Source organism: Myodes glareolus, chromosome 8 (genome assembly GCF_982192425.1).
Source record: "Myodes glareolus chromosome 8, mMyoGla1.1, whole genome shotgun sequence".
Lineage (NCBI taxonomy): Eukaryota > Metazoa > Chordata > Mammalia > Rodentia > Cricetidae > Myodes > Myodes glareolus.
This window is the reverse complement of record NC_142033.1, coordinates 86202256-86229189: the sequence shown is the minus strand read 5'-3', so window position 1 is coordinate 86229189 and position 26934 is coordinate 86202256. Positions and strand designations below refer to the sequence as shown.

The following is a 26934-nucleotide window of genomic DNA, read 5'->3' as shown; positions in this document are numbered from 1 at the left end:
GGAAGAGGAAGAGGAAGAGGAAGAAGAAGAAGAAGAAGAAGAAGAAGAAGAAGAAGAAGAAGAAGAAGAAGAAGGCGAATTTAGTTCTAAAGGTACAGAAAACACCCCCTCCCCCGAAGAACTGGAGGAGAAAATCTTCCGGAGAATAAAAAGAAATGCCAGTCAGATACATGAGCCAACCAAGACACCAAACAGACAAGACCAGAGAATCAAAACCATATTTAAGGCAGTGAATATGCAGGGCGTACAAAGTAAACTGAAAGCAAAAAGAAAGAAACATATATAAAGGCAGACCCATGCAAACAACAGCGGATTACCAGCTGCAGCTTCTAAACCCAGGAGGCAGGACAGACACACTTCAGGTTCTGAAAGGTGACAACTGCCAACTCAGACTACTATACCCAGCAAAACTGTCTATCACAGCTGAAGGAAAAATAAAAATTTCCCATGGTAAGAACAAGCTATAGGAATTTATGATCACCAAACTAGCTCTGTAGATAATACTTTTAGAGATCTTTCAGGGTGAAGAGAAAAATAAGTCCATTCATGAGGCCACACAAAACCATAAACCATGCTAGTGTCATAGGCAAACAGAAAGGAAAAAACCAAATCCTACAAAATCAACAATGTGGCAGGAATCAATGTACCTTTCAATAATAGTTCTGAATATCAAGCACCTCAACTCCCCAGTGAGAAGGTATTGATTCGTAGCAACTGTCTTTTTCTTCCAATACATGTGCCTCACCACAGAAGAGAGATACTAACAACGAAATGATGGAAAACACATTTTTTAAAATATGAGTGTAGGCAGCAAGCAGGGATCAATCACTGTACTAATATCCGACAAAACATGCTTCAAACCAAAACTGGAGAGAAAGGATAAAAAGGACCACTTCAGACTGATTAAGGGAACAAGGCATGAAAAGGACATCACCATTCTAAGCATATGCTCCTAACACAGGTGCATTGAATTTTATTTTTTAAATTCTATTAGATGTAAAGTCATCACTTAACAACAACATACTGGCCGTAGGAGGTTTCAATATCCCACTCTCATGAATTGACATGAATCCAACAAAAAATAAGAGAAAAATGTAAAATAAATGACATCACAGATCAGATTTAATAGAAATCTGCAGGGCATTATCCATCCAAATACATGTTCTTCTCAGCAGCCCATGGGATTTTCTTCAAAATGTGTGGCAAAAGGCATTATCCTTTTGTTCTGGGTGGATAACCAGATCCTAGCAAAGTTGAACATATGTCAGGAGCATATTTTCCACTAATTATCCCTTAATAAACTAAAAGTTTTAAGGGGGAGTGTTTGAAGTTTTACTACAGAATTTACTACATTGGAATTCTTCTCATCTTTTAAGATATTAGCTCACATATCTCAAAGTTTTTCTTCTCAGACACATTTTAAGTTTTCTACTGTGTTTAGTTATTTTTATTTTTCAGAAACTAAAAATAATTAGAAGAGAGAGTTGGTAACTTTTTTTTTTTTAAATGATTTTGATGTTGGTTGGTAGGTAGCCATTTAGAGCAAGCGTCTATACTAACATTGAAAACAAGACCATGGATGTTCTACCCATCTGGAATTCATTTTTAGTAAACTATGAAATAGGTTTCTAAGTTTCAAAAGTGTAGAAAGTGTATCCAAGGCCATTTTTAGACAATCTCTTATCCTTCTAATATCTGGAGATATTGATTTCTAGTATATCCCATTTTTCCATGTACATGTGTCAATTTCATAATTTGTACTTTTCTATTCATTGCTTCTCTGACTACATTTGCATTATATAACTTTAATTATTAGTTGCATGGAGCATTTTTATAGCATTGCTATTTCTACCCAATTGTTTTCCAAATATTGTTGGCTATTTTGGTAAATTTTCTGCTTTTGATTCCAAGTTCTAAAACTCATGTTTCCCAAAATAACCATTGAAATTTCCCCTTGAATAGCATTGAATTTGTGTAATATGTAGGGATAATTGATATCTTTATAATATTCTTTCACTTATGAATGCAATACATCCTTTCAAGTTTCTTTTATGCTGGACCAAAGTTTTATAGCTTTTATGTTTTATTCTTGAAGTTTATGTGTGCATTTAAAAATTTTTTATTTTATACATGCAAGTCCTTTGCCTGCATGTCTGCCCACAGCATATATATGTACAGTGTACAGAGAAGTCAGAAGAGGACTTTGCATCTCCAGGAACTGGCTTTCCAGATGGGTGTGAACTGCCTGTGTGTGCTGGAACTCAAACTTGGGTCTTTTGGAGGAGCAAAAAGTGCTGCTAATCACTGGGCCATCTTTCCAGTCTCTGCACATCTATGTTTATTCTATCCACCTTTTCATTTAATGGTCATTTCATTTTTACAAAAATGTATTTTGTTTGTGGGTATAAGGATAACTATTTTGGATACAGTTAGACATTGCATATTTGTTTAGGAAAATGCCAATAGTGAGTTCTCCTTTGTGTCTGTGACCTTTCTAGCATGGGTAGTTGGCTCGGTTTACTGTATCAGGCATGAATTACCTACTAGTGAGTGGGACTTAAACCCAATTAGAGAGCTCTTGGTTACCATAATGTTAAAAATGCCACTATTGTACCACTGTGGGCAGTTTATCATGCTCATCATTATTGGGGTTTGGAGGTGTACTCCTGATGGCTGTTCTCTCTTTAGCAGGTTGCTTAGCACCCACTGACACTATGAAAGCTAGTCCTCGGGGAGAAGCCTTCTAGGTCATTTTCAGCTCAGTTCTTCCAAGTCTGGTGCCTGACGTGTGTGGCATCTTCAGTAATAGGGTCTCGCTGTCAAGTTCTGAGAGGCAATAAAGGCTCAGCTCCTTTTTTGCAGCACACGGAGACAATTCCAGGAGATGATTGGTCAAACTGCAGAGAACAACTCATCAGCGTGTTCCCAACTCCAACTGATACATCTACAGCACAGTTCTTAAACTTAAGGCTCAAGGGAAACTTGAAAAACCAGAGGTGCAAAAAATTGCAAGCCAGAGGGTCACCAGCAGAACGCTTGCTGGGAGGCGGTGCCTCCAAGACAGGGCAGGGACGCAGCATCCGTGAAATCTCACTTAACGACCTGCATAAATGACATCACCCAATGGCAATCCATGGGGATGGAATACATTTCTCAACTGCCCACTTCTAGATGAAGCATCGACGGCTGAGAGTAAGAATCAGTTTCTTCAGGACAAGCACCGTGATAACTGCTAACTGGTTATTCAAAACACTTATATATATACCTATGTGACAATAATAATTGAAGAAGAGGAGGTTGTGAATTTGAGAGGAAGCAAGAAGGCATGAGAGTGTCAGGGTCCAGCCTGGATGGGGCTTGCATGCTCCAGGGTAAGGGCATGGGGATTAGAAAAGTTAGATAGGCGAAACAGAGATATGAAAGAAATACAGAGACATAGGATAGAACTGGGAGGGCAGCCCAGTGAATACTGAATACGCGCATGCTTATTTTTCATATGCTTATATACCCCAATCTAAAAAAGGTGGGAAGAAGGTAAATGCTTTAACATGATAGAAAGAACTAACACAACAATTATTTGCTTCAATACTTGAAATATCAAGCAACTATATCCTTTAGTTAAGTATTCTGTTGTTCAGGCAGGACAAGTAACGATCACACCTTAGACCAAGCATTCTGCAGGAAAACATTCCCTAGGTCAAGCCTCCTGTCATAGCCTTGAAGGAGCAGGAATAGGCTTGAATTCTCTGATCTTTGATCAAGGTGGAGCGGGTTCACCTCTATGGGCCATCAATATCCAAAACACCAAGTAACCGTACTTTAGGTCAGGATGTCTTTTAGCCACTCCTTAAGTCAGGCTTCTTGTCAATAACTTTGGAAAAGGAAGAGTCGGCTTAAGCTTTCTGACCTTCAGTCAAGGTGGAGTGGACCCACTTCTGTGGGTCCCCACGTGAAAAGGAATTGAAGAAGGAAGGGCAAAGGGTGTAAATGATGTAAATACAGTAATCATATATTAAATTCTCAAAATTATGAAAAAGAAAGTATTGATTTTTATGTCCTCATATGTATGTGCGTGGCTGTGCACACCCAAATGCAAGTCCATGTGGAGGCTGGAGGCCTTAGATTCCCCTGAATCTATAGCCATAGGTGGTGAGGAGCAACCCAGTGTAGGTGCTAGAACCCAATTTAGGTCCTATGTGTTCTTAACTGGCAAGTCATCTCTTCAGCTTCTAATTACTATTTGCAATGGAATTCTTTCCCACTATGTAATTTAGGTTTGTCATTATCTAAACAATATAGGGAAAACTGTTGATACATTTGCATGTGCTAGCTCTACTGATATTATTCTTCTGTTTTTTTTTTTTTTTTTAAAGCAAGTTCTTTTAGGGTGAATAATCTTCTCCTGTGAAGGGCCAGATAGGAATTAGTTGGGGCTTTGCAGGTCATAGGATCTCTTTTTCAGTTACTGAACTCTGCTATGGTAGTTAAAAAGCAGCATAGTCAATAGAACTATTCATACAACCACGCTGCTGTCTGGATTTTGCTGTAGGCATGGTTTTTGCTCACTATATTCGAAAGATGCAAATACATTATGTTCTCATGTGTTTTTCTTGTTCCTATAGTTTAGCTTATATACCATGTGGTTTGAAGTGTGTGTTAAAGGCTTAGTGTCTAGGGTGGTGTGATTGAGAGGGAGGGCCCAGTGGGGGTGGGGTGCATCCTTTTAGGGGATTATGCCCCTTTTGACTCCCTCCTACTCCTTTTTTTCTCACCCTAATTTTCATTCTGTCCTCCTTTTACTCTCCTTTCCTTCTTCTTTATCTTTTCCCATCTTTCTTCCTCCAGGCTGGGAATCGAGCTGCAGGACTTTGCTCTACAGCTCTGTCCTGGTGTTCTACCTTATCACAGGCCCACAGCAACCAGAGCAGCTTCTCATGCTGCAAAATGCCTAAAACCCCAAGCCGAAACAGTTCTCTTCTTTGTCCAAGTAATTTATGTCGGACTTTTTTTTTTTTTTTAAATGGTGACAGAAAGCTAAGCTACTTGTTTTCAGCACATGGAATGTCGGTACAGTTTTGATCAGAAAGGGTAATGAGGAGCCTGTCTGGTTTCTACACAAGGTGCCAGGGTTTTGGCAGGACGTATTTATTTATTTAAAGATGATGTTTTCCATTCCTAAGTTATCAAGTCATTAAGTGAGATTGTATTTTATGGAATGATACGTGATCATCTGCCAGTACCTTCCTTATCAGCTGCCTTCTGCAAATAAGCAAAATGCCTGTGTTGAACTTCCCTAGTTTCTGGAATGAATGATTCAACGTCCTGTAGCTCATTTAGAAAGCATCTATATTTCCAAATACACTTTTGTCATCTTTCCTTCCTCCCTTCCTCCCTCCCTCCCTCCCTCCCTCCCTCCCTCCCTCCCTCCCTCCCTCCCTTCCTTCCTTCCTTCCTCCCTACTTCCCTCCCTTCCTCCCTTCCTTCCTCCCTACTTCCCTCCCTTCCTCCCTCCCTCCCTCCCTCCCTCCCTCCCTCCCTCTCTCCCTTTCTCCCCTTCTCTCTCTCTCTCTCTCTCTCTCTCTCTCTCATTCCTTCTTTCTTTCATACTATTCTCTTTCTATATTGAATTAAAGACCCTCATCTTTTTCTATATTCTAAATCACATCAAAAATATTATTTGAAACTTTGCCAGGTCACTCAAAAGACAATGGAGGGCTTAGCACTTTCTGCGCAAATATAAGGCCCTGAGTTCAAATCCTTAGCACCCATGTTAAAAACCAGGTACGGGCACGTGCTTGTTACTTCGGTGTTGTGGAATGATGCAGACGGGTGGATTGCTGTGTCTTGCTGGTTGTTTTACTGGATCCAGTTTCAGTGAGAGACTCTGCCTCAGGGAAGAAAAACACATCGTAGTAGAGCGGGAGAGCCAATGGTGTCCTTCAACCTCTGTACTCACACATGTGCACCACACACACACACACACACACACACACACTCACTTTCAAAGAGTAGTAAAAATTTCCATCTAGTAGCTATTTCCTGTGATGGGCCATGAAAACCCCGCCTACATCTCCAAATCCCCTCATTTTGTTCTTGACTGTTAGAGCGTGTCTTGGGTCATTTCTTGCATTTGCCCACGCGGGAACAGCTCAGCTTAGTGAGAGCAGAGGCATTGGACGCTCTGACACCGCTTCAAGTAGCCTTGTTGGCCCCTCGTTCCTCTTCCGCTCAGGTTCAGTGAAGGCTGTCACACCGCGAAGGTAGACTGGGGAGAGGGTTCTGGGAATAGGGAAATCTTTAAGTCAACAACCTCCGCCAAAATAAAAGCAGCAAAGGGTGACCTCATACAGCCTTGGAGAAGCAGGATGGCTGATCCTTCCTCAGCCACTCCCTCCACAAAGACCATTACCCCTTACTGGTCCAGGAAAAAGGCTGTTTGAGTAGAATACTGAACAAGCCTTTTGCTCTGGCGCCTTTATATGCAGTGATCAGGCACCTTGGGCTGTGCCACCTTCAGTTCCGAAAATGGGGACTTTTTTTTTTTGTTCTCTACGAGGCCTCTCCCATCTATAAACTGCATCCTTCCCCGGGAGGGGAAGCTGGAATAAAGAGCCAATCATCTGGCACCTGCGCTTACAGTGTGACTCTTGATTGGTTGCTGGGACCTCCTATGAAAGCCTATAGGGTACAGACCTGTAGACTCAGGCGCAGCCTCAGTGGAGCCCCGTACTTGAACGATGAGAGCTAGACACTCTAGACTCTGCTTTTACTCTGACTGCAGACATTCATGGAGTGTTATGCGTTCCGAGATGAGGAATGCCTCTTGTTTGGGATCAGAAGGGAAACTTCTAGGATTGTAACCACAGCCATTTTTTTTTTCTGGTTCCTTTAGGACCTAGCATCTAAGCTACCTAGCTGGTGACCAGATCTGAAGTTGGGAGCACAAGGCAGAAGCTGTGTCAGAACCTCAAGGCTTGGTCCAGCTATCCATACAGGGTTTGTGTCTCCGGGAACTTTCAGTGTCACTGATGACCAACAGAAGGGTGGAGGGTCCCTAGGGTCACATAATTACAATTAACAAATGGATGTCCCCAGGGTCCTATCAAATTGTATTCACTGTCAGACGTGGGTGGGGGGGAAGAACTCATGTGTTTCCATTGCTTCTTCAGGGTTCTTTTCTGCAAGGGACAGAAAGGACTTGGCGGTTGCGTGGTGAGTGAGGACACCATGAAGCTCTGATCGTAGGGATCACCAGTGACAAAGCATGCAGGGCAAGTTGTTCCTGTCTCCTATACTTTCGTAATTATGAATCTTTCCTCTCAAGGAGAGTTAAAGGGAAGGGATTATTGCCCCCAAAGGCCATTCTCTTTAGGCTGAAACCCTGTGGACACTTTGGCTGCAGGGAGACTGTGGCACCAGAGATTTAACCAGAGGTCAAGGTTGTGCAGCTGGGATTGTAAACCATGACTTTCACTTAGGGTCCGAGAGAGATCCAGGGCCCTAGAACACCTCTACCTTTGCACTGTTTGCTGTAAGTTGATCTTCTCTGTAGAGCCGCTAAACTCCTTAATTGAAGGCTTTGATTCTAACACACCCAAGTGTCCTCTGGAGACTTCCAGAGCTTTCTTTCCCAGGGGCCCACATACAGAGAACAGGGATACAGCCATCAGTAGGTAGAAGGTCAGGAAGCGGGGAGAATGGGAAACTCTTCCGTTGGATTCTAGGCCCAGAGCAAAGGCTGGGAAGCTCCTCACTGGCTTATTGTCTTGGACCTAGTGTTCTTGGAGACTGCCTTCTACATGGCCCAACCCCACACTTGTAAAGGACTGAGAGTGTCTCGAATGAAAAACACAGAGCTACATCACTGGCTTCCCTGGAAATGATTCAGAGCCAACCCTGTCGGAGCCAGCAAAGCCCAGCTTCCTGTAGAAGAGAAACAAGGTAGATCATTGTGTGGGAACAGCTGGTGGAGGGAAACTTGGGGAATGAAGTGCTTGGCTTATTCTCTGGAGTCAACCTGCGGGAGAGTCAAAAACGTAAAGCCCCATAGTCTACTCATTGGACCTGGGGTGACTGACTTTGCAGCCCTCCCGGGGGCCAGCTGATGAGCGAGCCTTCCTTTCATGCCCTGTGCTTGCCAAACTAGGTCCTCAGTGCTGCTCAGTCCTCGGCTCTGGTTTTCTGGAAGCCATTTTCTTCCGAAGCACAACTTGCTTCACCAGTAGGATGCCTTGGCTTTGTTTTTTTGTGGTACATCTACCTGTCTATAAAGAATGTGAGATTTTTAAAAGGTATCACATTGTATCTGAAGAACACAAGCAGAATCCGGGAAACAGTGCAGTTCTGAAGTGACTTGGAGGTTTTTTTCCTACAGTTATTTGGCTATTACAGTGATGATGTGTATAACGGCGAAGGTGTATGTGCAGAGACAGGAGGAATATGGGTGTTTCCTGCACTTTCTCTTCTATGTTACTATGATTCTAAATCTTCTCTGAAAATAAGGTTTATTAATTTTTTTAAAAAAAGTTTTCAGTTGGGGCGGGGAATACAGCTTACTGGGCCACACGGCACCACAACATCAGCAAGACAAATTAAAACCAGTCTGAAAACAAGGAAAAAATTCAAGAAAGAATGTCTATAGTCAGATATGAAAAATAGCAGAAACCAGCACTGCAGTGTTAAGAAAGAATGCAAAATGATTAAGTTCTTAGGAGTAGCAAACAATGAAGAACATAGACCTAAATTTTTAATACTTAATGTACAATCAACATGTTCTAATCAACAGTATGTAAAAGAGATCCTGATTTGCATTTGTACAGATATTGCTGTCATCAACAGAAAATGTTACAAAGTTAAAATGTACCATAAAAAAAGCTATAAAACAATTGCTTGAGTGAAACCAACATGCAATTACTGCTCTCTGGTGTTAACCAATGATGTCATGGTGTCTAAGAGCAGCCATTGTGTCCTGGGATGGCTTATTTCTACACCATTGTCTTACGTAGCAACCATACTTTGTACTCAAGTCAAGAGAGTCGGGAACTGAATTTTTAAAGTAAAATATGCATCTAAGACATACAAACTTAAATTCTTATATTGTTCTGCTGTTGTTGGGGGTGACGACTCCTAGCAATTGCGTTGGTAATTCAGACAAGACAGGCTTAGACCTCAGAGGATCTAAGAAGTGCATAGGTACATGGCAGAATAGTCTGGATTAGCTGCTTCAGTTGTTCCTTTGCCTCTTGCTCATTGGCTAGATACTTTATTTACCCTCTAACACCTGGACAGCAGCCTCAGTTCCTGACATGACACCCGAACACCGAGATGCTGACGAGCAGACGTAGGCTTCTCTGGGTTTGGACATCATTTGTATCCGCACAGATACCTGTGAGTTCAGGGCTCATCCCCAAGCTTGTGATTCTTAACCTCATCTGTACATTAGAAGGAACTTAGGACTTTCTAAAACAGTAAAAATTCTCAGATTTTACCCTATAGAGATTCATATTTGATTATTCTTGGGTATGGTTAGGTTTCAACAGTTTTAAAACCAACATAGGTGATTTTATGCTACATGCATGCCCAACACAGCCCTCCTTTTAGTGACCGTGTTTGCACTTGATAGACTTCAGGAATACATTGAGTAATCCAAACAGCATAAATATTATGGATTTCCAGACACTTCCAGTATATAGTAGTAAGTGAATGACGTTTGTAAATGTAAAAAAAAAATAATTGGAGTTAATGCTGTATTAGCATATGCAGACCAACGGAAGTGTTGTGTTACCGAATCTCTCATATTTACAAGGTCATACTGGCAGATGACCTGAGAATGGTAAGCCTTGGAATTCCTCTAGTGGTGGTGAGCTGGCAGTAATTCTTATGTTAACCCGGAATCCGCGGCTCCTGCTCAGACCAGCATTAGGCCTGTGTCCATCATTTTTTCCTGTAAGATTCTGACATGACCCTCGTCTCCTTCACTGTGGCAAGGACCTGCCTAGCTTATCTCGACCCTGAGGTTGCACACTTGCCTAAGAGAAAAGACACTTCTCCCCATCACCTCTGCAGAACCATTTTTTAAGCAAAGATTTTAATTTCAAAGTTTGATTCTATTGCAGTTTTTCTAAAGCATGCAGTTTTTTTTGTTAAAAAATGAATTCCCTAAAAAAATATACTTTACAAAGTTCAGTGCTACATAAAGAGAACAATACACTGAAAAAAAGTTACAAAAATACACCTGCATTTACAAATTCTGTCTAAATGTGACTTTAAGAATACAAAGATGTTTGTCTCCGGAATGGCAGGGGTGGCTGGGAAATGGAGGGAGGGGTTAAGGTTTTACAGCCCCCAAGCCAGGAAATGTAAACAGGTCATCATGTGATTATACAAACACATCCTTATCAAAAAGAAAAGAGAGATTAAGCAAAATTTTAACATCTGCTCTTAAGTGGGAACAGCTCATTCAATGTGGAGGGTGGAAGGAGGTCGGATTTTAGGACTTATTTCTTATATAACACAAAACGTCCCAGGACTTTAGCAAGATGTCCCAGAACTTTAACAGGACTCAGATTATATATTTGCCACTTTCAGGATGAAGGTTATGTTGAAAGAAAAATAAAAAAGTGTAAGGGGCTGGATTTTGGAAAGGCCACATTTGTGGCCAAGTCACAGGCAGGGCATAGTGGTGACTGCAAATTCACTTTTCGTGTGTCAGGGAGTCTCTCCCCTACCCAGGCCCTGTTATTCCACTCTGACTTTGGGCAGGGTGGGGGCGGTGGCTGGCCTGTAGAAACGATGAAGATGGTGCAGATGCGGACTTTGTCCCAGGCTATCCATTAGAATCAAAGCTGGGGGTGCCTCTCGGGAATTCTGACTGGATTAAACTGTAGAGTCTGGGGAAATCTTCCTGAGCTCTTCGGGGAACTCTCATTGACAGTGAGGGTGGGAACAGGTACATGACTGTCCCAGCTTTGTCTTATACAGTTGTAATCAGAGGACCGAAATGGTGGCTGTAGATGGGGCAACCATTAGTGAGTGATGAGGGTCCCTTTCTCACGTGTTTTTTTTTCCTCCAGCAGTGGCTACTGAAACTTTGGTATTTGTTGGGATATCCTGGTGGTACTTGGGCTTAAGGAGAATCAGGCTGACACTCTACTGGCTGGAAATGTCTCATGGTAGCCCAGCCCAAGACCCAGTCCTTTAGTGTTTAGGAGTCCAAGACTGTTTTATGTCTATAGTTTGGGGATGGAGTGGGAGTCTAAAGAACAACCCAAAGAATGTTCAACAAATGCCTAAACATCTAGAATGACATTTGATGCCTTCCCAAGTCTTCCACCCATGAAGTTCATGGTAGAAGGACTCAGAGAAAATTTAGGATTTAAGAGATTATCCTTTTCCATCATGAGGTAAAAAGTCACTCTCCTAGGGTATAACAATAGGGGCTCCTTGTAGGTCATATGTGTAATGTTTGTGCTCATTGTAAATTTTAGGTCCCTATATTTATTTTCCCAAGAACTGCCCAAGAGCCAGGATGAGACTATGGCAGAGGAAAAGTTAAACTAAGATTGGACTGATAGACAATTAGTAGACGGACCTCCTGGGAGGCACATGAGTCTGGTTATTTAACGGAAGAGTGAAGCTGAGATGGAACTGCCAGGGATGTAGGGAAATGGTGGTCCCAGCATGGGGCCTCCCCTCTCTGTGCTTTCTTTTACACCAGTGGTTGCTAAGGTTCCTTTAAAGCAGTGATTCTCAACCTGCCTGTTGCTGCAACCCTTTCATACAGTTCCTCATGTTGTGATGATCCCCAGTCATCAAATTATTTACGCTGCTAATTCACAACTGCAGTTTCGCTACTGTTATGAATCATAATGTAACTCTCTGTTTTCTGACCCCTGTGAAAAGGTCATTTGACCCCTAGAGGTTGAGACCCACTGCTTTAAAGGGTCAGCAAGGCAGCTCTCCCAGCCCCACAGCTCCCTACACAGATACAGTGAGGACACATTGGCAAGCATAACCTTAACCCTGACAACACCTAAAGTTTATGCAGAATATTTAAATAAGAAGAAAAGCAGGTTTGAAGGGTTTTTGCTACTTTATTATGTTATAAGAAAAGTGTTTCAAAGTACAAAAATACTAAGATTTCATTGCTACAATTTGACTGGCTTTCTACTGCTTTCCCTCACCAATCGCCTGCCCCTGACAAGTGACAGGGTCATTTTGAATTTCAGTTTGGAGCAAACACCTGGCTAAATGTTTCCTCTACCTTCCTGGTGGATACACAATCAACGTGGCATATCCTGGCAGTGGCATGGAATGTCCATCTCTGGAAATGTTGCTTAGTGTGCTAACTACTTATTTTCATGAATGACAGCCTGACATTGCCAGGAGTGGACAATCGTTAGGAAACTCAGAATGCTGCAAGCCTCACTCCCAGGCTTGAGGGAGCAGCGCAATAACTGGCTTGACCTTACTATTGGACCTGACTTACTAGTGAAGTTTTCCCGTCGTTGCTCTCTTGGCTGAATTCTCTAAGGAAAGATACTTTTCATTTTGCTAGTGTTTAAAACCTTTTTATCTCAGAAGATAACGGTAGTATTATCTCCTCTGTGAACTTTCTAGATCTCCCCACACAGAATGCACCGTCTCTGCTCTGTGCTCTTGGTGCCTGGCTCAGACTACTTATCCGGCCTTCATTATTTTGCTTTAGGATTAGTGTTTATAAGGCCATTTCTACCCTTGATAAATGGGAAGGTATGGATACCAAGAGCATTAGTGTTTACCAAAGACAGATATTAACTAACTGGGCTGCAAGGAAGAGCAAATTAAGAACCAACATTGAGACCTTGAGGAGCGGGATGTACCAATGACAGGGGGGTGACTGTGAGATGGCTTTCTTCCCAGAAGCCTCCACGGAAGCATTGTTGTTGCTTGCAAACGCCTATTGCAAGTTTGCCACTTGAGTTCCACCCAGTTCTTAACGTTCTTTATCTCGGAACCTGCAGACGTAGCTTACCTTGGGTTGCCACGTACTATGGAGTAGCTTAGAGAATTTCTCTCAAAGGGAAAGAAAACTTTGGTGACAATTTACCACGTACACATCTCCAGTAAACACTTATAAAATTACAAAAAGGGTTCTTCGCCTTGTGTGGTTCATACTGATTTTGGAGTGTAGAGGGGTGAAGGCAAAAGGGATTCGAAGAGCACTGACATTTCTGTAGTCTCACGATACGTGCTTCAACAGACCTGGTGCCAAGACTAAACTTTTGGGTTAGAGTCCTCTATGAATTGTTGCATTGCCACCCCATGTTAATTAAAGGCCTTTGGTTAGAACACTGATGTGGAACATCAAATGTGGAATCATGGTTGTTCTTTGATAATACTGTTTGTTGTTGTTGTTGTTGTTGTTGTTGTTGACTTTACGAAATCAAGACGGGAAAGCCTATTACAGCTCAAAATAGTGAAACGGAAAACACACAAGGAGGTCAAGGAGGCTTGATAGCCAGCCAGAAACCACCGGTAAGCCGGTGGTGTAAGTACCGGGACAGATTCATACAAAAGCAAGTCTGCGGGGACCTTCTACCCCTTCCTCCTCGTTCTCCCAGCCCCAGGAAATAACAAAGTGGCTTATCCTATTGTACCTGCCATGGTTTAAGGTTGTACAAGTATGGCCTGCTCAGGGCATGCAGGCCTTCTTGTATATTTAGTTGTCTTGCCACAGAAATGTCTTGAAGTAGAGCTTGTGGAATCAACTGGTCACCGTTGGCACCGGGCAACTCTGTGTAAAACATCCCGCAAGTAAGCTCCTTCCTTCTTGGAAGGGCCCATGAATCAAATCAATAAAGAAAATAAAAATCCAAAGGTCCCTGTGCAGCAAACCTCCATATGTGTGTTTTCTTCCCCGTGCACCTCACCATGAGGTAAACTTCTGTCCCAATGGACTACATTCATGATGGATGCCTTTTTTTGTAGAATCTTCACAGTTTGAAGGATTAAAAAAATATACCTTCAACTTCCCAAAGCGCGTCAGGGGAGGGGCCCACTGCTCGGCTCAAAGACAGAGCCCGTCAAAGTTACTGTTGAAAACCAGTCTGAGGGTCTGACATTTGGCACAACATGGGCATGGCTGTTAGAAGTGGAGATGCTGCCATGGCTTGGTCCTGGGGTAATGATAAGTCTGGAGACTTTATACCTGGTGTGACACCACTCCATGTCAGGCTCCAATAAACTCAGTGCTTGGTGGTGCTACACGTAGATACTCGGCATTTTCAGCCGTGGGGCCCTTATAGATGCCGTTTGGCCTGGCTTCCTGGGGAAAGAAGTCCTGCTGGTAATCAGGGTTGTCCAGGCTCATTTGATGGCTGCCTTTTGGAGCCCAGAGGGCAGGGCTGTCAAATCCACTGCTGACACAGGTAGGCTGGACAGTGTTGAGATACTCAGGGTTGCCCACGGCGTTGCTATGGGGATTTTGATAATGCAGGTCTCTCCCAGCAGCTGGATGCAGGGGCTGATTGTGATAGACAGGGTTCTGGACAGAGCCTGCTGGTCTTTTGGGGACAGACTGGTTTATATATTCTGAAATGAAAAAGAAAGCACATGTGAGTTAGCAAAGCTCCGTCCTAAGATTCCCAAAGCAGAATTTCATGGCCCCGAAATTTCTGTGAACTCTGCAAACATCGTCAGTGAGACACGTGACGTCAGAGGGCAGGGAAGTTCTGGGAATCCTATGGAGATTCCCAAAGAAACTGTGAGATGTTCTGTTCTTCTCAAAGCAGCAGGCCTATGTGGATTTTTGGAAATTTAAAGGAAGATGTGTAGGGTGTGTGTGTGTGTGTGTGTGTGTGTGTGTGAAAAACCGAGCTGTAACTTGTGTTGGACACACTCCCCACAGTACGTTTAGTTCCCTCTGCTTCTTCTCACTCCCTCTGACACGTCTGCACGTTTGCCAGTCTCCCCCTCTGGATGACTTGGAAAGAAGCTCCCGGCTGGCGCCTGAGGAAATGAGAGTAGACACCCCGGCCAATGACCGCTTCCTGAGCAAGCTACTCACCCGGCGCAGGGAGGAACGTGTCGTCTAGGCTGTCCTCCATTAAGGCACCAGTGGGGTCGGAGCTGTACCGCTGCAAGAAATTGTCTTCCTTGAGACGACAGCTCTGCTGGGAAGAGAATTCGGCAGGGTTACCCCAGGGAGGAGTACTCAGCCCTCGTTATAGATTAACCTCGCCTGCGGCCTTGTTAAAAGGCACGTCCCAGTGGCCGGCACCTGCGTGTGATTTCAGAGCTCTGCAGGCGGAGATGTGTGGGTTGTGAGTTCAAGGCCAGCTGGGTTATGTAGTCAGACTGTCACAGGCACGAACAGAGTAGACTCGCTGGAGTCTGAGTCTGGGAGAGCAGATTTCTGAACGGCTCCGAAGGGACACTTGGTCCAGTGGGCTAGAGACAGACCATGTCAGTACATCTAACAGAATGTCCTGAAGGGATGGAGGCACCCTGGGATCTGTGTTCCATAACAAGGCAGTCCCAAGCCCACCTGTGACCCCTGCATGCCTGGAATGTGTGTTGAGCTGACTTTTATGTTTTATTTTGCGGTATTTAAAATGGAATTTGTGGTGTGGTGGATCCTGGACCGCACAGCACAGGCACAGACTGAAGCACTGCACTTCCTTGTGTTCAGGGTGACTTAGGGGACTCGTGCCCACATTGGTGACACCCCCGCAGATCCTGCTAGTGGGTCTGCTGGAGACCTTCACTTCTAATGGCTGCCAGGTGGGGCTGATGCTGTCTGCCTATGAATCACACCTCCGTGGTTATGTGATAAGTTATCACTAATTTCTGACCTTAGGGGCCTAGTCAAAGAAGTCATGATGTGGAAAACGCAGAAAGGAAGGTCCGTACGATATGGGCAGAGATGGGCACGTTCCCCGAGTAACAGGGCTTGAAAACCAACTTATTTGATTCTGGATTATATCACGTTCATACATACCCCATTTCTATTTATGCAAGCCACAGTGGAATTGTTGCTGGTTGCACTCTGAAAAACAGAAACAGCAATGTTGTTCATGGTACAATGGTCCATTCCCACCCATTCCCCGCAGATGCAGGAGGTGGGTCTCACAGAGTAGGAAGATTTCAAGGTTTTTACTGCTTTGGTGAAAGCGAATGTATTTTGGAGAAGAGAATTTTTGTCTTGAATGACAGCTTCAGAAAAACGAGGCAACAAATGACTAAATAAACTATTGGTTATGATGCTAAGTTCCATTTGTCAAAATTTACTTCTTTTTCTCCAAATATAATCTAGAAAATGGAAACTAAATCAATTTAAATCAGGAGGGGGGGAGGGAGAGGGATCATACCAGAGAACTCAAGAGGGGAGTCCGAGATGTGGACGGGCTGTTGAAGAAGCCCTGCTGTGGGATGAGGTACTCGTCGGCGTCAACCACATCTTCCATGTCCTCTTCATCCATCAGAGCTCGGTAAAAGTTGGAGTCTGTCGGGCTCGGCAAATGCATCCTTTCATCCCCCTGGTGCAGAGATTTTGAGACCATTAGGAGGGGCAATGGAGCTGATGTTCTGTTCCCTGGCTCCAGGAGTAAGGGTCTTTATCAACAGGTACCTGCAGGTTTGTTAGTTTAGTTATCGGGCAAACTCTGCGGTTCTCAGACCCACACAGAGCTCATTCCATATTAAAGTGTGGATATTTTGCAATGTAATAAACCCATAAATCTCCTGATTCTGACAGCCTGCATATGCGCAACCGCTTAAGAGAAAGGAGGAAAAGAAGCACTGGGAACAGTTTACTGTCCCCTACACAATGTTATGCAATGTGCTTTGCATATATTATTTTGCTGAAACTTAAAACCCACATAGTCAAGTGACCTTGGTTTTGTTATTTCAGAATTAGATAAGGAAATGGGATGATTGGTTGTACACATGGCACAAGGATGAATACAGAGTCAGGGATGGAAGCCATGACAGTGGAGTCTTGCTTCTCTGTTTAGCAACGTCAGGGCCCTAATAAGCCAAAATGTAAGGTGACTGACGTGTGAATTGGAGGAACAGGTTGGGTTCAGGTAGGACAGCTCAAATGGCGTGGTGACTTGGAGTTGGGTGGGACCCACCGCTGATCCCAATGTAGTTCAGAATCATTGGGTTGTAACTGAAGCAGCTCCAACACACAAACGGATTTATTAGCAGGAAGTGTCCCCAGGCTGTGCTGCATCACCACAGTGGTATCAGGAGCCACTGGAGGAACTTTGGAAATGGAAGTGCAAACTGTGACCTGGTACCTGGATAACAAGGTAGCGCTGGGGGTCTCGGGCCATTTTGGAGAATTCGAGAATCAACTCTCGGAACTTTGGACGGCTATCGGCGTCTATCATCCAGCCTGAGAAGGAAAAGAAGGAAAGCAGAGCGATTAGCACCCTGGAAGAAATTAAAAAGAGCACTGATTGAAGCACTTACGCTGTGATCTTTCTAGGCAAGTGAATGGTGAGGACATAATCTTTGGGGCCGACTTCTCAACCTTGGCACAGAGCTGACATTGGTTGGTCCTCAAAGTCCGTGAGAAGTTGTTGTCACCACGGGATAGAACCCAGGGACGTATGCATTCATTCTCAGCCCTATACACTATTTTTAAGTCACAGTAACATTAACATACTCTAATATTTCTACGTTTCTTCTCCCTAGACAGCATTCTTGCCTTACAATCTTCAGTGACTACAGAGTATTGTTGCGGGCAATCACGATTAAATTACGCTGACTTTGGCATGCCAATGTGATTTCATTGTCCCTACTCCATAGACTTCTAGACTGGAAACTAGATTAAATACTAAGGCCTTCTACGGTCAATTTCCATTCACACAAATGATGAGGTTGCATCCGTGTATCATTAGTTATTTATCTTGCAGTGCTAGGGACCGAACCTAGGACCGCATAAAGCAAGTACCTTCTGTGGGAAGCTATATCTAATAGCCATGTGGGTGCCTTGGATTACACAATGATCTAAATATAGATTCAGCGATGAGGAGAATAAACTGTGGGCTAGAAATTCTTGTGCCTCTCGGGGATTCACAATTTTTTTTTCAACTGGATGTCAAAGTATTTTAGGCTAAACTGCTATGTGACCTTAGACAAATCATGGAACCTTTCTGGGCCTCAGCTTCCTCAGCCCAAACCAAAGCAGTGGAAACAGACCAGCTCTCAGGTCTAAAGTTCAGGGATACATTGTTACTTATGTTAACACAGCTGTGCTGGTTGGTGTCTGTCACTAGGAGAAAAACTAGAGTCATCTGGGAAGAGGAAACTTTGACAGAGGAAATGCCTCTGTTGGACTGGCCTGTCAGCAAGCCTGTGGGACATTTTCTTGATTAATGAGTAGTGTGGGGAGGGTCCCGCCTCCCCGCCCTGCCCACTGTGGGTGGTGCTACCCCTAGGCAGGCTGAGTGAACCAGGGAGAGGAAGCCAGTGCCTTCCTCCAGGTTCTGATTTGAGTTCTTGCCCTTGTTTTCCTTGACAATGGCCAGCGGGCTGCAGGCCAAATAAACATGCTCCTCTCCAAGTTGCTTTTGGTCCATGTTTTATCACAGCAAACTGCAACAATGCCTGTCACACTCCTGTGCTATGTTTTTACGCCAGGGCTATCCCGTGGGTAAGCTTATTTTCTGAGCTGAGCACACTTGTGATTTGTGTGGACTAGTAGGCCTGATCCCAAGGCACACTCCTACTGAGGTTAAAATGATTAACTGCTGTGTCACGGGAGATCTCACGTAAATCCACTGTTTGAAAGGTTTAAGCCAGAGCAGAAATGTTGATTCTATCAAAGTCCCCCGGTTACCCATTGTTAGGCCTTTAAAAACATGGAGTCTCTCTGGCAACAGGTCTCAAAATGTAAGGCAACTTTGTAAGGTCATTGAGCAACTCAGAGAATAGAATATTTTGGAATAATGGCTTATGAAAGACTTCAGTTTATTTGGTTGCAAAGATGGGAAAAAAAATATGAGGTCAGGATGAGTCAAACAAGTGATTCCCAAAGAATGTTTGCAGGAGGTGTTTATGATGTTTCTGGAATTGTGTGCCCGCCTTAAAGAGTGATGTTCTTTCTTCAGGGAAATGACGGCCTTGGTTGTTTGGCTAAGAGTAGCTATGCCCTTTCAGGGCACCCTACAAGAGAGTGGACGGTGACCCCAGGCACTCACACTTGACCATGATCATGTAGACATCAATGGTGCAGATGGGAGGCTGTGGAAGGCGTTCTCCTTTCTCCAGGATGGATGAGATCTCACTTGCAGGGATTCCGTCGTAAGGCTTCGACCCGAAGGTCATCAGTTCCCACACAGTGACTCCTGAGCAGACAAAGCAGGCAAAGAAAGTTATTGCTTCGAGAGTTCATGGCCAGCACATCATCTAATCTTTAGTCATCAATGTGGCTAAGTATTCAAAAACTTATGTTTCTATAGCTTTGGAGCCATTGGTTTGACTACCGATGCCGTTGGTTTGCCTTTCAACTAGGATAGAAGCATCCGTTTCGTAGTATGGCTTCTAGTAGCTAGCAAGGTCTTAGACATCAAATGTTTTGTTTAATGTGAGACATATAGTTGTTGACTGATAAGTAGACTAGTTCAATAATAGCCCTAAGGATAAGGATAACTGGGGAATATGAGTTTGCCACAGAACAAGGTCCATCCACTTACCCAGCTGCCCTGAGCGCCTTATCCTCACAGTAGTGGAAAAAAAAGACCATATGAACATGGCTGTAAATTGCAAAGTATTTGATACTAATGTCCTTTGTCCTGTAGTTAACACAATCTGATAGATCTGCTTCCATGGGAGATGTTCAGGGTAACCCGAATTGTGTTTTTTGGTGATGACCTCCCATGGCTGGTTCAGAATAAACCATCCTTTATTTCCTTTGAGGTGAAAGTTGTGTTTTCCAACTTTTCTATGAATTGCTGGTGGGGAATTCAAGGACCAAGTGCCTGACACAGCAACCAAAGGTATTACCGGTGAAGACATAATCGACCCAAAGGAAGAACACGCAAAGCAGGCTTGGCATGAGTGGTCACCTCGTGCAGATGAAGCGTAGTCCTGGGCATGGCTATGATGTATTTAGAAGAACTGGGCCCGGGTGAGGTGGGTCTTTTCTGAGCAACACACGGTAACTGTTTTCCTGTTTTTATTTACTTCCTACATATCCTCATGGTTCACCCTTGTCAAGTTACTCTTTGACACAGAGATATTAAATCAAATATGCCATGAACCAACAGTCTTGGGCATTTCATGAGAAAACACCATTTATCTAGCAGAAATGCTTCATTTGCTGTTTTCCTTTCATTCCTTTTGAGTTCAAAGCAAGAGCTTATATCTGTTTAACTTCTGCAGGCAGAGGCTTAACCTGCATTCCAGCCCTTTTCCCCTTAGGACCTTCCCTGCAGCATGATTTCCTGGTTGTCTCTAGCGATACTCAGTGTGGCAGCTAAGCTTCATTTCCATTGTCAGATTCTCTTAGTACGTGCAGTAGATAGACAGCAACCCCATTACCAATGCCCACTCTCTCGAAAGGTAACTCTTGCATGTCAGAGCATATAATGTCAATTAGCAGACAATAGCAACCAGCTTAGCCTTAGTACAAATTCATTAGTGTCAGAGGTTTGACTCACCGTAGCTCCAGACATCACTTTGGTGTGTATAAATTCGGTGTAAAATTGACTCCAGGGCCATCCACTTGATCGGCACCTTGGGACAAAGTGAGATAAAGCAACAAGAAGACTATTAGTTTACAGCTGAAAAAAAATATGTAGTCCTTCTAGGTGTAATTACAAAGACTAATGAGGAAAGTCTGGTGACCTCCCTACCAGGCTTAGGGTCTACGCTCCCTCTCTGCAGGGATTTTTAAAAATACACCAGAGAACAGGTGGCTCCCAGAGCGACGTCAGGAAAGCTGTGACTGAGAGCATTCTGGGCAACGGCCTATTTTGATGAACCAAGGCTGTGGTATTTCCCTGCAGCCCTCGATCCCAGACTTTGGGTATGTTTCCAATAACCGAGTTCACGGGGTTGACATTGCTATTTAGAGCCATGCTGTCAGCATGACAAGAGGGCTGTAGCTAGGGATGGCTGGGGGTCATCTGGAGAGTCTGGCGGGCCTGTGAACCCCTCGCGGCTGTGAGGAGGCCTTGAGAGGGAAGAGAGCCAACCCCCTCACTGCCATTCTCCAGCCTGAGTCAACAGACTCACCGGAACTCCCAGTACAACGCAGCTTATTGAATAAGAGTCTCGAGAGAGGTTACTACTAATTAGCTGTGATGTTTCCCAACTCGTTTTTTGAAGGGTGCTTTCCTCCTGGAGGAGGCAGTAGAACTCAACAGTTGTTATTACGTCACCATCACCTGGAGACGGGGGCTTGCTCTCTTTGGCCTCTGGGGAGGGGCTCCCTCTTCACTGCCTCTCTCACCAAACTCCACTCACAACGTAGACTAGACCCAAGGTCATGGTGGGAGCTTCTATGACCTCACTCAGAGTGGTTGGCAAATGCAGCCCACAGCTGACAGGGCGGGGGATGGGTCTGGGTTGTCAGGGAAATACTTCCTGATCTGCTCCTAGGTCCTTACTTTGCCTCCCTCGGCATGGTATTCTTTCTCGTCAGCACCGAGCAGTTTGGCCAGCCCAAAATCTGTGATCTTGACATGCTGCGGGGTCTTCACCAGTACATTCCTGGCTGCCAAGTCCCGGTGCACCAAGCGCCGATCTTCCAGATAGTTCATGCCCTGAAAGACAGAGGGCCTCGCAGTGAGGGAGTGAACCATCCAGAGGAGCCCCAGGGTCCCAGGAAGGCGGTACTCCTGCGCCTGGACTCAGGGTGAAGTCTATAAGAATCCCTGGGCTGTTCCACACCAGGGAAGAAGTTGTTAGCTTTTTACTTTGCAACTTGTAACCATTGGTAATTATCCTGAAGGAATGACAAGTGAATGGAGCTATAACCACATGTGATCAGGATCTCTTTTCCAGCCAGATATTCAAGTTACACATAGAAAAGGCCAGTGGTTGAGTAAGACTCAGCTGTTGGCTGCAGACTTAAGGTTGCTGCTGTCTCTACAGCTTGCTGTGAGGCCTCAGGCATCAGCTCTCTCCTATTTTAAGGGGGCTAACACAAACTCACTAGGCTAGGGCAGAGCAGGATTCCTTGGTGGATTTCAGGCCTACTTTTGTCATTTTCCTTAGGCGGTCTTCTGTGAATCACTGCCAACAAAGAAGTCTTTCCAGTGGAGGATTTTTATTTATTTATTTATTTATTTATTGTAAAAGGACATGGGCGTTGAATATATTTTACAAGACACCATCCTTTACCACCTCTTTGGCTGCCATGAAGACCATAAATTGAGCAATTCTGCTGCAACTGGAATCATCAATATAATAGCAATAAGGAAATAATGCTTGAGATGTAGCTAACACACCGTTGCACAGGGAATTCCCCGTGAACCGCTGTCTTCGCCCACACCTTCTGGGGTCCCCATCACAGGCGGTTTTCCTCCCTGCCGGCCAGTGGTCATCACTTTTGGCCTCTGCTCCTTCTCTGGTGTGGGATCAGTTGAGCTGGGCATCCCTGGAGTTTACATTGCTGGGGTCTGCTGACACAGGGCCAGACTCATCAGGAGGGATGGGCTCAAAGGAGTCAAGTGTGCTGGGGCCTTACGTGTTTTGTTCCACACTTTCTCCTCTATTTGTAAATACAGGTTTGTGCTCAGGCCGGGAGGCTGGGCCCCATCCCCCACTTCCCATTAAGCCTAATACTTTATGAACTCTCCTATACACAGGTGACCTAGAGCAGGGCTTGCGGAGGACACCATAAAAATGAGTGAGGTTTTAACCAACTCTTCTTGTCAAAGTGTTTTCATGATGGTGGAGGCACCTCCGCATTTTCAGAGTATACCTACAGACAGGGGTCAGCCTGCAAACTTCCGGGCAAACTGTTTGCTTGTTTTTGCACAGATTCTCACATAAAAAAATTACTGTTGGCTTGGTCTGTCAGAATGGAAAAATGTTCATTTTGAGGGCAGAACCAGCCATCTTGAGACAGTAGCTTTCCAGGAGGATGCTATCAAAAACTCAACGTTAGAAACCCTTGTAGTCTTTCTTCCCTTAGAAAATACAATAACTGTCCAGGTCTCTTGTGGATAAGAACTACCCCCCCACTCTATCATATTATTTAGGAAGTGCCTACATGTTTAAGATGCTCTTCAGTGTATGTCTTTCCTTTTGAAGGTTTGTAGATGCAAAGAAATAAAAGTGAAGAGTACTCGTGTCTACTCAAGAGGAAGCTGGCTGAGTCTTTTCTGGACTAGAACTGCCTAAGTTAGGAATCGCTGAGGGATGTGGGGCAAATGGAATGGAAGGAACAGAAGCCAGAGAAACACGCCCAATCACATGACTTATTTTCTCTGCCCCTTTCTCTTGTTTGATTGCAATTCAGAGCCTGCCTCCTTCTTGGCTCTAGCCATCTCTCTGATTGTTGGAACTGTAACTGTTCTGGTCTGTGGCATTCTTGTGTCTTGTAAGAGTAAGGAGTCTACATAGGAAATATGATGACCTTTTCCCCACTAGAAAAAGGGGTGATAACACGTGGCCCTCTGCCTGCATAGAATGTCCTCACTGGTCCTCTCCTCACCTCTCTCTATTTCCCCTCTGACTTCCCTGCCCCCTTTTTCTCGCCTCTCCTTCATCCCTACCTCTCTCAGCCTTGCTGTCTTCTATGTTTATCCACCATGTCACCCATTCTTCACATTGGTATCTACTGTGGGGATACAGCACAGACTCAAAGTGACGAGTCACATTCCAGTCTCTGTGTCGAGGACCAGTCACCTTCTCTCTTCCTCTGCCTCTGTCTAAAGCGTCTTGTCTTTTGTCCATTTATTAAACTCACAGGGAGAGCTTGAGAGGGCATTTCAAACTCCACACCACTACCTGTATTGACTCTTATTTTTTTGCTTTAAATGTTCAACAGATACCAAGGTGTGGTGGGGCACACCTGTAGTCATCACTTTACAGGTAGTGCCGAGAGAGGATCAGAGGTCAAGGACACCCTTGAATTCAAGGTCAGTCTGGGCTCTGCGAGACTCTGTCTGAAACAACACTAAAATGCTCCACACAAATTTGGTTCACATCTCGAGCACTTATTTAAAGAATGAAGAATTTAATGAACAATAGCAGCTGTGTCCAAGTCCCAAGGGTGCACTGACTGCCACCATAGTGAGCCAGCCTCTCTGTGTGGGTTCCTGCAGGACCACTTGTTAGAGACCGCCATCATGCTGGTTCTCAGACAAGTTCACAGTCTCCACATACCATGGGGATTGGTCCTAATTTCCCTTGCTGTGGTCTGAGAATGAAACTTGCCCAGCTGGGCCAAAGCTCCTTGTGCTATCAAAATCAAAACAACCAAAATCTAGTACTTGGTGGTGTGTCAAGGACTTCCTGTCATTGTGTGAGTCTGATAAACCCCGGGAGTCCTGCTGGCTCATCACACCCACAGGCTCAGGGCTTTAAAGGGACATCATGGCTTTACTGTAAACACAGATTTCCTCAGAAGAGTCTTGGAAAAGCCAGAGGAGAGTGCCCACATGCTCTGAGGCACACAGCTCGGCCAGGGTCTTAAGCCAAGTAAACTGGGGGCAGCGAGATTAGATCCACTGGAACTTAGTTAGAAATCCATCCACTTCACTCTGCCCCATGCTTTCAAAGCAGTTGGAGAGACCATCTCCGAACCGAACAGGGTTATATTTTAACAGGTCACTAAAGATAAGCGCTGTAATATTGGTTATGAACTCTCAGAATCTAAACAGTAATATCAGCATTGGCTCCCGGGGTGGTGGTGGTGGGGAAGAAGCTCCTTGGGAGGACTATTTCCTGATTCTTTTTACTTTAATTGAGTTTAGCTAATTTATGTTTGCTTAATTGCTACAGGACAGCGAGAACGGTTTTTGGAAAAGCTGAAGTTAAGAGGCGAACCTGAAGAGTTCCACACTGGAACTTCAGCCTAAAGGGGCTGGACTAGTTGTGTGCCTCACAGGGACACCAAAGGTCTTTCTGGCACATTACCCTGCAGGACAAGAAAGGGCTGAGAGCGGCGAGTGACATTTAAAGACTAATTTCCCAAGGGTTGCACATCCCACATGTCTTGGGCAAAGTTCAGAGAGGCTGGAGCAGGATCCATTTCTCTTCTGCTCTAGAAACCACGATAAGGCTAATCCCAGACTTAGTGGCCCCCACACTTTCCTGTGCAAGGAAGGAGGGGAGCTGGGAGATGACTGGGGAGTGCTTCTGTGCTTTAGCATCAAACGCAGAAAAAGAATGTAGGCTTTGTGAGCAGGTGTGCATGCTGTTAAATGCTCATTCTGATCCTTGCTGGGGTTTGGTGAGCATGCTTTTTATGCTAATACTGTAAAGGGCTCAGTTTATGTTGATGACTTAAACTTAATTATAATTTTTTAAGCTGAAGGCTGAAAGGAAAAAATTTAACATAATTAAAATAAAGCAAATATTTGGTCCTTTTAGCATATGTTCGGTTCCACTGTGCAGTCATTTATGAGTTGTGTGTGTGTGTGTTTTCAAGGCAAATGGATCTTTTAAGCCATTCTGTCTGTGGCCAGGAGCGGTGGGTGCATTGAATCCCTCTCCGCTTTGTGTTTTCAGTCACTGAGATGGGAGGTCCACCCAAAGGCTAACGCACAGCCCTGCTCTGCAGTCTGCAGAAGCCATGGTTGAGGGAGCAGATCTGAGTGGTACAGACCAGAGTCCAGCTGGCACCGGAGTAGGAAGCATCATATTTAATGGTATTCGGAGCAGACCAGGCCTCTCTTCCACCGCACGCATCTCCGCAGATACCAGCTACACATCTGCACGCATCTCCACAGATACCAGCTACACATCTCTACACATACCAGCTACATATCTGCAAGCATCTCCACAGATACCAGCTCCTGTTTTAGTTCGTATCCATTCTCCTCACCGTCTCCTGTCCCTGTTCCTCTGCTCTGATCGAGTCCCATGACTGCAGCTTTTCTTACAGGAGTTTCGGTTTCCTAGGCTTCCATTCGTTACCCATGATAAGCTACCCTCCAAAAATATTAATTCACAACTCTAGGAATGAATGATTCCTAATTTTTATTGTGGAAACCTAAAACTAAGATGAATTTAAATGCACTTTGGTGCTCATAGAGTTGTGGTCTCCCATAAACTAGTCTTCCTGAAAATCCCTGCCTCAAATAGTGATCTTTAATATTCCATAAAACCCTGATCCTACATTGAGCCTATAATTCGTGATCTTAGAGAAGCTAAATAAGAAGGTGAACCCAAAGAAAAACATATATTTATCCTCCTGGGTATTGGAAGTAGACAAGATCGCCAGGCAAAAGTTGGGAGCATGGGGGTGGGGGTGGGTTGGGGAGAAGGGGAGATGGGGAGAGAGAAGGGAGAAGGGGGGAATGGGTAGAGCTTGGGGGAATTGGATGGTTGAGAGGGAGGAAGGGTGAATATGGGAGCAGGGAAGAAGATATCTTAACTAAGGGAGCCATTTTAGGGTCAGCAAGAGATTTGGCTTTAGAGGGGTGTCCAAGGGGATGTCCCCAGCTTGTTTCTTGGGCAGCAGAAGAGAAGGTACCTGGACTGGCCTTCTCCCGTAGCCACACTGAAGAATATCTTGCATATCACCATAGAACCTTCATCTGGTGAGGGATGGAGATAGAGACAGAGACCCACATTGGAACACTGGACTGAGCTCCCAAGGCCCAGATGAAGAGCAGAAGGAGGGAGAACATGAGCAAGGAAGTCAGGACCACCAGGGGTGCGTCTACCAACGGAGATGGTGGGACTGATCTAATGGGAGTTGACTAGGACTGAATGAGTATGTGATCAAACCGGACTCTCTGAATGTGGCTGACAATGAGGGCG

General features: G+C 44.5%; 1 protein-coding gene across 2 annotated transcripts in view; it reads right to left on the bottom strand.

Annotated features, from left to right (window-relative positions):
* Positions 1-12072: 12072 nt before the first annotated feature.
* Positions 12073-26934, bottom strand: part of Egfr (epidermal growth factor receptor) — a 169503-nt gene continuing 154641 nt past the window's right edge. Inside the window, exons 21-28 of one of the 2 annotated variants that reach the window (XM_048435465.3) lie at positions 21603-21758; positions 20652-20727; positions 19191-19337; positions 17283-17380; positions 16350-16517; positions 15980-16027; positions 15047-15152; positions 12073-14571 (exon numbers count right to left, since the gene is read on the bottom strand). In XM_048435465.3, coding sequence (XP_048291422.1) covers positions 14210-14571; positions 15047-15152; positions 15980-16027; positions 16350-16517; positions 17283-17380; positions 19191-19337; positions 20652-20727; positions 21603-21758 — 1161 coding nt within the window. In that variant the 3' untranslated portion in view covers positions 12073-14209. The remainder of the gene's footprint in view (positions 14572-15046; positions 15153-15979; positions 16028-16349; positions 16518-17282; positions 17381-19190; positions 19338-20651; positions 20728-21602; positions 21759-26934) is intronic. The other variant, XM_048435466.3, reaches the window with a different exon arrangement.